General features: G+C 44.2%; 1 protein-coding gene across 1 annotated transcript in view; it reads left to right on the top strand.

The window, feature by feature from the left end:
- The window catches only part of SLC24A3 (solute carrier family 24 member 3), a gene marked incomplete at its 5' end in the record, with an annotated part of 155,135 nt that extends 139,684 nt beyond the window's left edge, over positions 1-15,451 (top strand). The window contains 2 exons of the mRNA XM_082234402.1: positions 12,895-12,960; positions 13,443-15,451. Coding sequence (XP_082090528.1) covers positions 12,895-12,960; positions 13,443-13,592 — 216 coding nt within the window. The 3' untranslated portion in view covers positions 13,593-15,451. The remainder of the gene's footprint in view (positions 1-12,894; positions 12,961-13,442) is intronic.
- Between the last annotated feature and the right edge of the window lie 1,021 nt (positions 15,452-16,472).

Below are 16,472 nucleotides of genomic sequence, written 5' to 3'. Positions count from 1 at the left end.
CGGGTAGTGATAAAGCGGGATATCAAATCCAAACTACTACTCCTCCTCCTCCCCTTCTTCTTCTTCTTCTTCTTCTTCTTCTTCTTCTTCTTCTTCTTCTTCTTCTTCTGTGGTGTGTTGAGAGGTTGACTTCAACTCTTTGTCCTGGCCACAGACCCAGCTAGAATTGAGCATCCTTGCTCTAGGGTGAAACATCCCATTGATGGGATGGAAATTGCCCATTCAATTCAGAATTAGGGCAGGTCCAAAGTCCTTTCTTTCACACATCATGGTCCCAGTCTAGGTCGTCTTCCCCGTGTCATCTATTTGCTGTTGCTGTTGTTTCTATATATATATATAAAACCCCACGCCAGACCAAACACTCAGAATAATGTCACACCCAGCTTGGTTCCGCATCCAACTCATTAGCTGTACACCACAATGTCTAATTCCTTAGGCAGAAGCAATGTAACATCCTAACTAAAGGCATTGAGATGTTTTAGCAGCAGCAGAAGAGATGAGATGATGACATCTCCTCTGTTGGGCCTCCTGGGACCAACTGCCATTTGGTTCCTCCTCTCTCAGAATTGTCTCCTGCAATGGCTATTCCACCTGGTTATTATGTAACTTCATTGTGTAATATAATAATAATAATAATAATAATAATAATAATAATAATAATAATTAATAATAATAATAATTTATTATTTATACCCCGCCCATCTGGCTGAGTTTCCCCAGCCACTCTGGGCAGCTCCCAATCAGTGTTAAAAACAGTACAGCGTTACATATTAAAAACTTCCCTGAACAGGGCTGCCTTAAGATGTCTTCTGAATGTCAGGTAATTATTTATCTCTTTGACATCTGATGGGAGGGCGTTCCACAGGGCGGGCGCCACTACCGAGAAGGCCCTCTGTCTGGTTCCCTGTAGCCTCACTTCTCGCAATGAGGGAACCGCCAGAAGGCCCTCGGTGCTGGATCTCAGTGTCCGGGCTGAACGATGGGGGTGGAGACGCTCCTTCAGGTATACAGGACCGAGGCCGTTTAGGGCTTTAAAGGTCAGCACCAACACTTTGAATCGTGCTTGGAAACGTACTGGGAGCCAATGCAGATCTCTCAGAACCGGTGTTATGTAGTCCCGGCGGCCACTCCCAGTCACCAGTCCAGCTGCCGCATTCTGGATTAATTGCAGTTTCCGGGTCACCTTCAAAGGTAGCCCCACGTAGAGCGCATTGCAGTAGTCCAAGCGTGAGATAACCAGAGCATGCACCACTCTGGCGAGACAGTTCGCGGGCAGATAGGGTCTCAGCCTGCGTACCAGGTGGAGCTGGTAGACAGCTGCCCTGGACATAGAGTTAACCTGCGCCTCCATGGACAGCTGTGAGTCCAAAATGACTCCCAGGCTGCGCACCTGGTCCTTCAGGGGCACAGTTACCCCATTCAAGACCAGGGAATCCCCCACACCAACCCGCTCCCTGTCCCCCCAAAACAGTACTTCTGTCTTGTCAGGATTCAACCTCAATCTGTTAGCCGCCATCCATCCTCCAACCGCCTCCAGGGACTCACACAGGACCTTCACCGCCTTCACTGGTTCTGATTTAAAAGAGAGGTAGAGCTGGGTATCATCCGCATACTGATGAACACCCAGCCGAAACCCCCTGATGATCTCTCCCAGCGGCTTCATATAGATATTAAAAAGCATGGGGGAGAGGACAGAACCCTGAGGCACCCCACAAGTGAGAGCCCAGGGGTCTGAACACTCATCCCCCACCACCACTTTCTGGACACAGCCCAGGAGGAAGGAGCGGAACCACTGTATGACAGTGCCCCCAGCTCCCAGCCCCTCTAGACGGTCCAGAAGGATGTTATGGTCGATGGTGTCAAAGGCCGCTGAGAGATCCAGCAGAACAAAGAAACAGCTCTCACCTTTGTCCCTAGCCCGCCGGAGATCATCAACCAGCGCGACCAAGGCAGTTTCAGTCCCATGGTGAGGCCTGAATCCCGATTGGAAGGGATCCAAATGGTCCGTTTCCTCCAGTGTAGTAGCTGAGACCTAAATTTTCTGTCCTTTACCACCTTTTTTTGGGGGGGGGCTTCTGTATCTTGTCTTAGATTGTAAGTAATATTTTAACCTATAAATTACTATGAGTACTTAGTTTCATAGAAAGTATGTGGTCAGTAAGTAAATAAGCAACTATAAGTGTTGTTCAGCCATAAAACTTGCTTTAGGAGGGGAAGAAATCTCCTATCTTGAAAAGATTTCCAGACAGCACCAAATATAGAGATAATTAGGCGTCATTGGGCATCAATTTATACTATAGGTTAGACCAGACTTTCTCAAGCTTTGGTCCCCAGGTGTTGCTGGATTACAACTCCCATCATCCCTAGCTAGCAGGACCAGTGGTGAGGGATGATGGGAGCCGTAGTCCAACAATATCTGGGGACCCAAGGTTGAGAAAGGCTGCGTTGTACCATCACCTATCAAGGTCTGGACTTCTGGGACTTGCATTAGGGTATTTTTGGTGGTGGCACTGAGGCTGTGGAACACTCTCACCTGACCTTAGACTGGCACCGACATTGGCTAGTTATCAGGCCTAGTTGAAAACATTTCTCTTCACCAGGCTTTCTGATTAAACATCAGCTATGACAGTTGAAGGGTAGTATACATTGTTACCCACCCAGAGATCATTTTAAGATGGACAGGATATACATTTTAGAAATAAAGGGGGGGGGGTCTCTGATGACTCCTGTGACTCAGAATCTCCCTGAATTGTTAATTCATTCCACATCTAATGTAACATATTCAACAATGAGAAAATAATTAATAGTGAAGCCTTTATATATAATTCCTAGAAATTTATACAGTGTTATTAAAACCACAACATGTGAACATGCTCACAACTTAGAAGCTCGGAGTGACTGTTAGTGTTCCGTGGTAATTTCATGAAACCACATGACCACAGAAAGTTTAAAATGACAGGGAAGATTGTTAGCAGCAATGTCGTGTGTTCTGACCTCCACCCACTGCAAGGATCCTGGCTAAGACTCTCCTTCTGAGCACCCCAACTAGCTGCCTCTGGGAAAGGGAAGCGGGGTGGGTTGGCTGCTGCTGCTGCTACTTACCACTATTTTCCCTCTTATTGGCAGCTCTCAAAGTTGCATTGATTTCCTGTCCCAATTGTCATCTGTGCCAGTAGGCCTTGTTTCTGAGCAGACTACAGCTTCTGCTACTGACTGAAGGAGTGTTTTGGGTCACATTCCATTGTGCATCTCTCCTCCCAAATTGGCTGCTGAGAGGACACAGCCCCTCACCACTTCCACAGTCAGCTCCTGTTGCTCCCTCTGTGATTCTCCACCTTGATTCAGCCCTCTTTCCCTTGCATGGACCCCATTCCTATGCAGGGCTGAACTTTCGTAATATGGCTTCTTCTTCACTCGTAGCCGAGTAAGATTGTCTTCCATGAACACGGTCCTAACTGTGGGTCTGTAAGAGATTGTGGAGGCCAATTCTGGATCCACACATTCTTCAACAGTGGGGACATAGGTTTCCGGGCAGGAATTGATCACGGTGAGGGTTTGCCAAACATGCCTTCCTCTTAGCATGTTTCTTCCTTCCGTCCTGAGTTCGCCTTGCGTTCGTGCTTCTTCAAAGTCCATGACAGCTTTGAAGCGCTCGCAGGCCAGTGTTTCCCAGTTATCAGTGCTTATGCAACATTTTAAAGATTTGCCTTGAGACTGTCTTTAAACCTCTTTTGTTGTCCACCAGTATTTCACTTTCCATTATTAAGATGGGAATACAGTAGTTGTTTTGGAAGACCATAATCAGGCATCCGAACACCATGACCAGACCAATGAAGTTGATGTTGAGGAATCATTGCTTTGACACTGATGATCTTTGCTTCTTCCAGGACACTGGCGTTGGTTTGCCTGTCTTCCCAAGTGATATGTAAAAAATTTCAGAGACACTGTTGGTGGAATCTTTCGAGGTGTTGGAGATGGCATTTATAAGTGTTCCATGTTTCACAAGCATACAGTAAAGTTGGTAGTACAATAGCTTTGTAAACAAGCATTTTGGTTTCCCTGCAAATGTCCCAGTCCTCAAACTTTAATCGGGAGAAGGCTGCACTTGCAGAGCTCAGGCGATGCTGGATTTCAGCGTCAATGTAAGCCCTTGTGGAAAGATAACTGCCCAGGTAGGAGAAGTGAAGAACACATTCCAGGATTGCACCATTAGGTTGGATTTGTGGCACTGCAGAGGGGTTCTTTTGTGCTTGTTGGTGCAGCACTTTGGTTTTTTGGATACTGCAGAATAGGCCAAGTTTTCTTTAAACTTCTTTTAGGATATTTAGGATGGTTTGGAGGTCATCCTCTGAGTGTGCGCACACTACATTTTCATCAGCATACTGAAGCTCTATGACGTAATTTATGGTAACCTTACTCTTTGCTTTTGGCCTACTCAGATTAAAGAGCTTTCCATCTGTTCAATATATGATTTCTACCCCAGTGGGAAGTTTTCCTTGGACAATGTGTAGGATCATGGGAAGTAAGATAATAAATAGAGTTGGGGTGATAACGCATCCCTGTTTAATGCCTGATCCGACTTCGAGAGCCATTGTAATCCACAATTGTTGCTGTCATGTTATTGTGGAGGAGCTGAAGGATGTTCACAAAGCAGCCGACTTTCAGAAGGACAGTCCACAGGGCAGTGCAATTTATGCTGCCGAAGGCCTTAGTCAGGTCAATAAATGCCATATACAGGGGTTGGTTTCTCTCTCTGCATTTTTCTTGAAGCTGTCGGGCAGTGAAAATCATGTCCACTGTCCCCCTAGAAGGTTGAAAACCATTTTGGGATTCAGGAAGGGTATCCTCAAATATAGTTAGGAGACGGTTTGCTAAGATCCTTGCAAGTATTTTGCCAGTTGCAGCTAATAAAGAGATGACTCGATAATTTCTGCAATCCATTCTATCATTTTTTAAAAAAAAGATTGCTAATTTTGGTATCCCTGAAGTCTGCTGGGCTCTCCCAGATTTTTTCGATGAGCTTGTGAAGTGTAAGTTCAATTCTGCCTGCTTTGAGGACTTTGGCAGGTATCCCATCAGGTCCGTTGATTTTGTTGTTTTCCATTTGATTAATAGCTGTACACAACTCTCCCAGATTTGGAGATACTGCAGGCTCATCTCTAAATTGTTTTTGCGGGATTTGTGAGAGGACCTTGGCAGCTACGGGGGAGTTGTGGTTAAGGAGATGTTGGTAATGTTCTTTCCAGTGCAATGCAATAGCTTCTGTATCTTTTATAAGTGTGGTACCATCTGATGGGCGTAGGGGGCATATGCCATGATTTATTGGCCCATAGATGATCTTTGTGGCTTTAAAGAACCTCTGTGCATCATGAGTGTCAGCTCAGTGCTGGAACTTTTGAGCTTTTTTTATCCACCAGGTGTTCTTTAGTTCTCTGGTTCTTCTTTGAACCTCAGTCTTAGCATTGGCATGGGTATTTTTCTTAGTGGCACAGTTTCTATCTCTTTGTGTGCGGCCAAAATTTGGCACCCCAAAATGGATCTTCTCAATTATGGATCTTCTCAGTTTCATGCCTGCTTGGCTTGCTGCCCTCTGTGAGGGAACCACCCGCACCACCCTTAATCCAGCGCTATTCCTATATCTCGGAGCCTCAGTGGGGCAGGGATATGTCCCAACAACTCTATTCTCAGTAACTCCAAAATGGGACACACCATTCCACCACAAAAATTAAAGGATTCTGTCAAGGTTCTGGGGGTTTTCAGTTCTGATGCATTTCTCCATCATTAATTTGGGAAACAGTGGAATAATGGCTGTGGTCTGTGAGCCCATATGGTCCTTGTCACAGACCTCCCTTCTCTTTCAACTCTGCCCCATATCAGTCAGGCCGGAACCTGAGCCCAGAGTGGCTCCTGAACTGATGACCTGAGCTGGGAGATGTCAGCGCCACCACCTGATTCTGTCTAAAGGAGGAAGTTCCAGGAAGACTAGTTATACCAGCTAAGGAAGCCTCGTTTCAGCATTAAGCCAAGGAGGTCTGGTGCCAATCCCTGACTCTTATTAAAGTTTCTGGACCTGGTTTGTTTGTCTTGCTGACCTAAGCAAGTAAGAGACCTGCTGAGCTACAAGTTACCTTTCAGCATTGCACAAGAACCGGATTCAACACTGGCATATTTTGACCAACTTTGCCCTACTTCTCCTTTGGCACATTGAATCCGTCCATGCTCCACCCCACCCTGGCCCTGGAGCCTTTCTCCTTGAGTTGACAGGAACAAGGTTTGGCACCAGCATATGTTGACTGGGCGATGTGTGCAATTTGCACATGCAGTTTGCATCAAAGTGTGGATTTATATGTGCCAGGTGTTAGGTGTGACACAGAATATCCAGGAAGCAGTTGTGCTTGAGGAAAGAGAAGATGGAGTGGCTAAAATCCTACATAATGAAAGACATTCGCTGTCTAATAGTCCCTCCTCACATGTTGTTGTTGTTTAGTCGTGTCCGACTCTTCGTGACCCCATGGACCAGAGCACGCCAGGCACTTCTGTCCTCCACTGCCTCCCGCAGTTTGATCAAACTCATGCTAGTAGCTTCAAGAACACCATCCAACCATCTCATTCTCTGTCGTCCCCTTCTCCTTGTGCCCTCCATCTTTCCCAACATCAGGGTCTTTTCCAGGGAGTCTTCTCTTCTCATGAGGTGGCCAAAGTATTGGAGCCTCAGCTTCACGATCTGTCCTTCCAGTGAGCGCTCAGGGCTGATTTCCTTAAGAATGGAGAGGTTTGATCTTCTTGCAGTCCATGGGACTCTCAAGAGTCTCCTCCAGCACCCTCCTCACATACAAGACTGTTTTTCCCACTGTCCACTCTAATAGGGACACTGTCATAACCATTAAATCAAGGTATTTGCCACTAGAGATGATCAGAAATAAAAATACATTAGTGGCGATAAGGAATGCTTTTACTTGTATGGAATCTGTATCCAAATTGCTTTTGGCTTTAGCAGCACTACCTCACCTTCTCCTGAACCAAACGCCAGAGTAGAAGTGAAAAATGGAGTGTGCCCTTGTTCCTACTTTCTGGTTTTTCCATTGCAGAAACTTGTTATTCCATTGATATTATCTGTAAGTAGGACACCAGGGGAGACTCTGAGAGCCACAGGAATACTGAAATGTGTAGGTATGTGTACTGCTTTTTTTTCTGGGGATACTCAAGGGTATGCAGTACCGTCACCTTTTTTCCTAGAAGAAATGCACTGGTTAAAAGTGTTGCATTTACTGTAACAACTTCATGGTGAGTACCAGCAGCCTTTTTCTAGAAGGAAAGCCCTAGGAGTAATATTATTTTAATAAATGGGAGATACGTCATAGTTCTGGCTCGTATGCTCACTGGGATGGTGTCACTCTTTATCTGGTAAACGAGTGAAGATGCCCTTCTTCCTCCCCATCAGTATGCACATAATGTCATGTGCAAGCTGAGAGTACATACATCCTACTCAAAAAAGAGAGGAAATGTTCTCCAGTTGGGCATTCTTGTGCAGAGTGCATGGTGGGCAGGCAGAGGCATGTTCTTTCTTCCACCATGTCCTGAGTTCTCAGTAGACAAAGCTGAGCCACCGCTCACCATCCGGATGATAATCTTTGTAATCTGAGAAGGCTGGTGGTCTTCTGGGAAGGGAAACCTAAAAGAGCTTCCCTTCCCTATTACAAAACAGAAGAGAGCTTCCCCCTCATTCTTGGTATGAAACTTCCTGATCATACTCTAAGAAGGCACAGTCAGGAAATGTGGTTGGCAGCGGCTTTTTGGAATTGGTTGCTTTTCTGCAATTCCAGCCAAGTCAAATTTTCATTGTCTCTCAGTAGTATACAGAATAAGAAGCAATTAAGTGATGCCTAGTGGATAATCTAGGCACTAATGTTGTATCCAGCAGGGGGAGTTACTACTGTGTTGTTTTAGTCCTATTTTGCCATTCAGAGTGTGCATATTCCTGGTCCCTAGCGGGTTTTTCAACTATAGTTTGTGCTGCTCTGTTTAATTCTTCTGCCTCTACCTGCAATGTGGCATGTCAAGTTCACCTTACTGACACCCAAGGGGAATTTACGCTTTATGTGCCAACAACAACAACAAAAAAAGCACAGTGAAATCTAGCCTTTGTTCCAGGAAATGCAGCTGTGGGCAGCCGAACTTCCTGGCAAAGTGCATTCCAGAGTCATAAAGCCATCTTGCCAACTGTCCCTGGGAATTTCCACACACACTCCAATCAATCTTCCCTAGGGAAATTAGCCTCTTTTGTTTACTTGAAATACTTTTAGATCTGACATCAAATGGAGAGTGCAGAGAAACAGAGTGATTCAGATTTTACTACAAATTAAAATGCTGCCCCAACCCAATTTCATCTCTTATAAGCACCATAACACCAGCACATTAAGTGACAAGGAAGAGATCAGGATATAATTTAATGCTTTCTCTCTTAGGAACTTGCCTCCTACCAGGTCAGATTATTTATCCATCTGTCTCGGCAATAGCAGGCCTGCTCAGTCTGGCAGTGGCTCTCCAAGGGCTCAGAGAGAGGCCTTTCCCCCTTTCCCTTCTGTGATCTTCTTTTAACTAGAGATGCCAGAGGCTGAGATCTTCTGCACGCAATAGATGTGCTGCAAAAAAGGACTGAGCTACAAGTCTTTCTTTACTCCCTCTATTTTACAACAGTGTCTATAGAAATCTTTATCATGTTTCCTGGACTGTGAGTGACGAGCTGCTAAGTTGTCTCTGAGCACCTCCTGGAAAATTGCAAGCAACACTTTATCTCCCTGAGTCATTTGCATAGCTGTGGCCTTCTCTTAAAAATAAAACTTTTTTTTAAAAAAAAATAGTGGTTCTGGTGGGAAGCCTACGAGCTGAAGATCCATGTCCTGTGTCTTGATAATTTTAGAATCATTCGTGTGCTTATTATAGATGGTGGTAATGATATAACTTTGGCATCCACAGATTTGCTAACTAAGAAATGGGTGAAAAACTGCTGCTGACGCAGTGTGGAAAATTATTTATTCAACTGGCAACACAGTAAATTACTTTAATGCAGAAAAAAATTGATTTGAATTGCTCATTAGATTGAAAACAACTTTATGAAGCAGGGGAAAAGCCCAGCTGTTGAACAAACAAGAGACACATTGTTAGTGGTACATGAACTTTTATCCTCCAAGTTATTTTGTGGTGACAGACGAATGCTTTTCCTCCCCTCTTTCTGTCCATGTGTCAGCCCAGCTGAGTAACCGAGATCTGGAACCCGTCCCGTCACCTTTGGAGGAAGAGCACTAGTTCTGCCCTGAGCCCTCAGATGGCAGTTTGCCATTAAAAATATTCTTGTACTCTAACCGAAACAAAAACAAGCAAACCAATATTAGATTATGTCTTTTATCAAAATGACTCGGGGGGGGGGGGACTCCCACTCATGTTTAATATAAACTGAATTACTAAATAAATACACAACAGAATAATTCAATGTAAGGTCTGGAGACAGGCAATAATTTCTCAGAGGATTGAAACCAGTTTAAGGAAGTCTTTGCTTGCTATTTAGCATACCACACACAGATTTATTTGGTCGCCCTGTCACCTCTGATCAAACAGTTTGGCAAGTTTTATTTAAAAAAACACAACAACTTTACAAAAAGTAGGCCAAATTTGTATCCCTTTCAAGCTACCTTCAGTTGTTCAAGAAACTTATATCTCTCTAGCCTAAATGTGCCTTTGCAATTGCATTTATTTTAACTGCACATTTTGAACTCACCTCATCCCCAGTTACTATTATCTTTAGACAATATGTCTATGCAGATACCCAGTGCAAAAATATGGTGCTTCTACGGTGACTAAATGCAAAGGTGAATGGGGCTCCTGTACCTTTAATGACTGTCCAGACTAGCAAAGCTAGCTGCCTGTCCAGATTCCATACTTTCAAAAATTACAAGGATCCTGCACCCACGAAAGTAGACAATATTGTACCATAATCATTATGTGCCTAGCAGATACTGCTTGAAAGCCGGTGTAGCATAGTTATGAAGAGTACAACAACGATGCTGAGGGATGGGGATGCTGCTGCTGTGATGGACGCCCCAGCTGTACCCTAGGGGACAGAAAGCTGGTGGTTGTCCAAGCAGTAATAGCAGGCCCTGAAGTGAAGTGTCATTCCTTGAACCTGCTGGATCCAAAGCCCTGTGGATCCTGGAAGGGACCCAAGCTGAAGCTGGTGTAATGAGAAAGGGGAAAGGGGAAAGGCCCACTTACCCACCTTGTCCTGGCTGGTGTGAGGTGGCAGGACTTTTGATGGGCTCCCCTTCCTTAGGACTGCTTGGTATGAGACTGTTCTACTATGTGTGTCCCTGCCATGTCCGTAGGGTATTCCTAAGTGTCTCTTTTTTCGAGTCAAAGCCTCCCATCTGTAGCACCCTGCTTGTGGTTAACGCTTAGCTGGAATGAAATATTCAACGCAGCAATAGAGAAATTAAAATAATAATTTATTTGTCAGACAAATAAATGAGAGACACAGTGGTATATGGATACCAAAGCTCTGCCCACTCCAGCCCTGATGGCCAGCACTTATATTTCCTCAGCCCAGCCCCCTTGCTCCTCCTTTGGCTGCCTCTGTCCAATCAGCCTGGTTGAAATTCCTATTGGCTGTTTGCTAGAACCAATAATAAAAAGATACACCCATTTCCTATTACCTTTTATGGGAGACAAAGAGCTATATTTCCTTCTATCTATAAATGGCAAACAAGTAGCCATATATCTTACATTTGCCTCGACCAGGCACCTTAATTACCAGATAACCTTTTTGCCCTATTGCCCTATTGCCCTATTCACTCCAAAACAGATGGCTAATGGTTCTAATTTTATCTTAAACAGAGATCTTGGGTTCACCTTCTCACACACCATCAATGAAATAAGAATCTAACATAAGAAGCTAACATTTCTTACTTTCTAAATCCTTTGCATAATTACATTTAAGCCAATATATTTCATACATAACATAGATAGATTTTTAGAAGAAAAGGAACTTAATAAAACAGCTTCGAAAGCAACCCCTTAGATCTACACCCCCCTTTCAAGCCAGCTGCTGTTTCTATTAGCTCTTGCCCTTTAACCTTATGAAAATATGGCTCGAGTCTTCTGTTAAACAATAAATTTCACTATTTACCAACTCTTAATTGTGTCTTTGCAGCTTGATTGTATTCTGTAATTTGTATGGTCAGTGTGACCTTTTGCTCCCAGCCTGTAATTTCCTTTTACAACCCTGAGGCACTGCTTATAGATCAGAGGGGCCCTGTTTAGGAAGATAAACATCTGCCAAAGCACCCAGCCAGCTGCTTTATGCCTAGCATGAGAGATACAAACATTTACAAATATATTTTTAAAGCTCATTTTAAAATGTAGGCCTTGATCTGATGCCTCCCATCTGCATTATGGAGACAATAATACAGAGGTAGTACTACTATATATGTGCCCCAAGCTTCCTCCAAGGAGTGGAAGGGGGCAAGCATGGTTTTCCTAGGCCGGGCGGAAAGAGAGTGGAAGACAGGCTTTTGCCTTCATGTCCTGCTTCTGGGCATTTGGGTGCCGCTGTAAGAAACTGCTAGGCAAACTAGATGAGGGTCTTTGGTGGGACCCAGCAGGATAAAACTGAAGCAGCGGGTTTACAGGTGAGACTACTGCTGGGTGTTGTGATTGTTCCTGAATGTCCTCATGGAGGTAGTGACCAGGAATGAGTGACAGGTTTATTTATTGTTCCCGTTGAACCCTTTCCCACAAAAATAGGACTGACCTCAATGACTAAGGCCTGTAGTCACCAGTAGGTTAGAGAGGTTTTATACATTTTTTGTGGGTTTCACCTTCAAAATAGTCTGGAAGCTTCTTTCGATTCAGAAAATAGTTTGCAGGGTTCTAAATTGTGCCATTAGATCAAATCACATTACACCAATCTTTTGGCAACTTCGCTGGTTATGGAATGACTAGGCAAACTAAGGCCCGGAGGCTGGATCCGGCCCAATTGCCTTCTCAATCCGGCCCACGGACGGTCTGGGAATCAGCGTGTTTTTACATGAGTAGAATGTGCCCTTTTATTTAAAATGCATTTCTGGGTTATTTGTGGGGCCTGCCTGGTGTTTTTACATGAGTAGAATGTATGCTTTTATTTAAAATGCAAATGGGTTATTTGTGGGGCATAGGAATTTGTTCATTAAAAAATAATAATAGTCTGGCCCCCCACAAGGTCTTTGGGACAGTGGACCGGCCCCCTGCTGAAAAAGTTTGCTGACCCCTGGGTTATGGTTTATTTCTAGGTTCAATTCAACCTCCCCCTACCCAAGTCATTCCTTCCAACCTCTTCAGTGTGGGCCTAGTCATTGGCTGGTGGGCATTAGAGACGGAACCTTTTTGGTTGTAGCACCCATAATCTGGAACAGCCTCATTGCTGCTCACTTTTATTGAGAAACAAAGACTACCTTATTCCTGTGGGTTTTTGCCAAATACTGCCCTTAACAAGGTTTTGGCAACAGCTGTGGCTGCCTTTAGAATATCTGCTATAATTTGCTCTTGGTCTGATTATTATCCTATTATTTTAAGGAATGTGAGGTGCTGTGATTATTATGGAAAGGTGAGGTTGAAATGCGAAGAATAAATAAATAAATATAGATTCAGAAATTGAAAACAGCCAGCCCTGCCCAATTCTGTGGATCAAAGGGCAGCAGTGTTGCTTTGAATACAATATTCCCTTTGGTGTAAAAGAATGTGACATAATGGACTTATCTCATTTATATCTATGAGATTACAGTTTTTTGCTGTGTAGCGATTATAACTAGTACATTAAAATCAAAGTGGAGACAGAATTCTTAAACAGTTGCATTAACTTTTCAGATTCATTTAAACAGCCGAGGACTTATCTATTCTGTGGGCTTGCTGCTGGCATCAGTTTTCGTTACTGTAAGTAGATCACAATTTTATTCTGGACTTTTAAGATAGTAGCAAATAGTGAAATAAAAGCTTAACCCCATTTTGGTGAGGCATGCATGAAATATGGCGCAGTTGTGGAATGTAGCAGTGTGTGTTATGATAAATGTAATGGGTGATTCATGGGCAGCATCTTCCAAAGACTTCTAGTGCCCAGAGAGTCTGCTCAGACCAAATGGTAGCTGTGGAAATGATGAGAGATTTCTAGGAGCAGGTTGGTAGATCTAGGCTGTGGTGGACTTCGGGTCTCAAATTTCAGCGACGCCAAAATTTGAAGCCCCCTTCCTCTCTCCTTCGATTCTACATCATAGCTGTGCTGCCCTTGAGGCTCCATGCCCAGTGCAACCAAACCGGTCACGCTCCATTAAATCTACCTCTGATCTAGGTCAGCTCTATATCTATGTGAAATTGTTTTATGTGCCTCAAGAAAAACATTTCTTATTGTCTTCTTGCAGGTGTTTGGTGTTCACTTGAACAAATGGAAGCTGGACAAGAAGTTGGGGTGCGTGTGCCTTCTGCTCTACGGCATCTTCTTGTGTTTCTCCATCATGACAGAATTTAATGTCTTCACTTTTGTGAATTTGCCTATGTGCAGAGATCACTGATCATGTGGATGGACTGCTGAGAGGCAATTTTCTTCTGTACCTGTGCAATATGAAACATGGTTGGCATCTCCAAGCAGTGTGGGTGCCTCATGAAGGCCGTGAAGTACACCTCCTCACTGTTCACTGGGTCCTCTTCCTGTTTGGGCTTAGCTCTTTCTAAGCCACTCCTTCACACATACAGACACACACCTGGAAACTCCTGAATCGATGTGAAGATTTACAAACTCAGATACTCTAAACAGTGACTTGCAGTCTATATGAACTATCTTCTACCTGGCACTGAGCCAGAGAAACTGAACTGCCACAGTTTCTTCTTTTTAACTTATTTGAAGACTAATCTAATTTATGAATTGAGACTATAGCTAGGATACAAAGAAGAGGTACATTGTGTTGGGTGCTTTCTGAGGAAAATAGAAGGGACCTATTTTATCCCCCCCGCCTCCAAGACAAGCTTTCTTGCAACTTCCTTACGTTTCTGAGTTTTCAGTTTCATTTGGAAGATCCAAAAGTCACAATGGCACTCAGGGAGCTGAGTTCCAGGTACTTGTTAGTAGGAATGGACTTCATACTTTTTGAAAGAAAGCACGGAGGTAGTACAACATGGCTTCCTCACAGGAAGTCATGTATTGCTCAAAGCTATTTGAGAGGAACCCTAACTGAATGCAGACTATAGAACTGAATGTTGCTACCATTTTATTCTTATCGTCAGAATTTGATTGCTAAGTTGTTTGTTATATTTCCAAGCAATAGTTTTAGGCCTACTCTGGAAGGCTAACAAGGTGGAGTTCTGGTTTTTAACTGTCAGTAATCTGAAATGCAAGGTCAGAAGCAAAGCCTGGACTGACCTTTTTTGTGATTTCTCAATATTTCTAGTTTCTGTAGCACTTTTAGATTGAAAAGTGCTTTGCAATCCTTACCTTCTTTGCCCTGACAACAATCCTGCAAGGTAAGTCGCTCATATTCCCACAGGGAGTTTTTTCCCCCAAATGGTGGAGCTGAGGCTGAGCGAGAACGATGTGCCAAAAGCCGATGAGTCCCTTGAGGGCTGAGCCAAGGCTTGAACCAAAGTAGTCTGGGTTCAGCTCAGACCTCAGGCTACTGGATTGTCCGATGAGCTCTCAATGTATTGGAGACTGGGAAGTGAGGAAAGGGCATGTAACTGAGAGGAGAACATAAGCACATGGCACACATTTTTAAAAAAGTTAGTTATAGACACTGGTTTCTGAAAGGCATATTTTGCACATATATTATTGCTGATGTTATCATTTGCCACTCTGCAAAGGATACACTGGACCTGGGTAGGGTTTTTTCTCTCTTACAGATGCATCTGGCACAATATGCTGGGAATTTGTCCTGTGTGAGCTCCATTTCAGGAGCACTTCCAAGTGAACTGTGTCATCTACCTAATACAAAACTGCTTAGAATTCATCCTATGTCCTCTTGGAGGTAGGGCTGGGGAGAGGAACAGGGAGGAATGACGATGACACTTTGAAAACTGAGTATTTAGTAGCTGAGGTGATTGTGAAAGATTTGCCATTCAGCATTACATTGGCCCTGCTGTCTTTGGTGCAATACTGCATTTGTTTGTATGACAAATGCCTTACACCTTGGTAGAGCCACCCATCACTGTCCCAGCTTCATAGTTGTCCTGCTAGGCAAATGTTTGAGGCATATTTTGTCTATGGTACAAACAAAGGTCATTATTAACAGAGAAGCAGCAAGCTTGAAGTGTTGGGGTTAAAAGCATGCTCCAGAGTAAAAAACCTATCTACCCACTGGTTTGCACTTTTACACTTGATTATTTTAAAATGAATTTCCTTGGGATAAATGGTGTGAAATAAAATTTTCTAATCTGCAAACTCCCTTCATCCTAGCACCTTGCTTTATCTTACGATATCCACAGTGAGCACCTAGTAGTTGTTGGAGTTTTCCTTGTTTCTTGTAGCCACATACATGGCTGATCAATGGCCAGCCTGGGAGAGTGAACCCCATAGTTCAATGGAGAATGGAGGAGGTGGTTCATTTTCCCTCCATCCCCACCACTCTCACAAACACACACATACTTTTTTGATGTTTGCATTTCTGTGTCAAACAACTTCAGTAACATTTGTTCAAGTTGTACAGTAGGCCCACAACTTACATGGGGGTTACGTTCCAGGGATCCTATCTAAAGCCATAATCACATAGAGTCAAAAACCTATTGGGTTCAGTTGTGGGTGGGATTGCCACAGTCATTTTTCCTGGAAACCTGCCCACTTTCCACCCCCTTAAAAGAAATTCCACGTGCGTAAAGCTGAATGCACAAACTAAATGCATGCAAATTGTGGGTTTACTGTACAGTTTTCTACTAGTTTGTGAATAATGTTCTAATGCAGGGGTCAGCAAACTTTTTCAGCAGGGGGCCGGTCCACTGTCCCTCAGACCTTGTGGGGGGCCGGACTATATTTTGGGGGGGGAAATGATGCAAGAGCACCACGAGCCCCAGTGGCTGCTTACCTGTGTCTCGTGAGCGGCAGGGGCTGGTGGTGGCTGCACCAGAGGGACAATGAGTGGCACATGAAAGGGCTCTGGAGAGGGGCTGCTTAAAATGGCGGCCGCTTGAGCTCTGGCACAAACAAAGCCCAGCCCCTTCCTCTTCTAGGCAGGGCGGGGAGAAGCCAGGAGGAGGTGCCGCCGCCGCCGTGTGAGGGAGAGGGAAAGAACGCGTGTGCGCGTGTGCGTTCTAGCGATCCACGCGGCGATTCCCGGACCTTCCGTGGGCCAGATCCAGAAGGCAATTATGCCTGATCCGGCCCGCGGGCCTTAGTTTGCTGACCCATGTTCTAATGTCTGTCATGAGGTAATCCCATTTCTCTAGACCAGTGGTTTTCTGATTTCTAT

The sequence above is a fragment of the Podarcis vaucheri genome (genome assembly GCF_965113315.1).
Source record: "Podarcis vaucheri genome assembly, chromosome: 8".
In the NCBI taxonomy this organism is placed as follows: domain Eukaryota; kingdom Metazoa; phylum Chordata; class Lepidosauria; order Squamata; family Lacertidae; genus Podarcis; species Podarcis vaucheri.
Note: the sequence above shows the minus strand (reverse complement) of the source record. Positions and strands in the feature narration are given on the sequence as shown.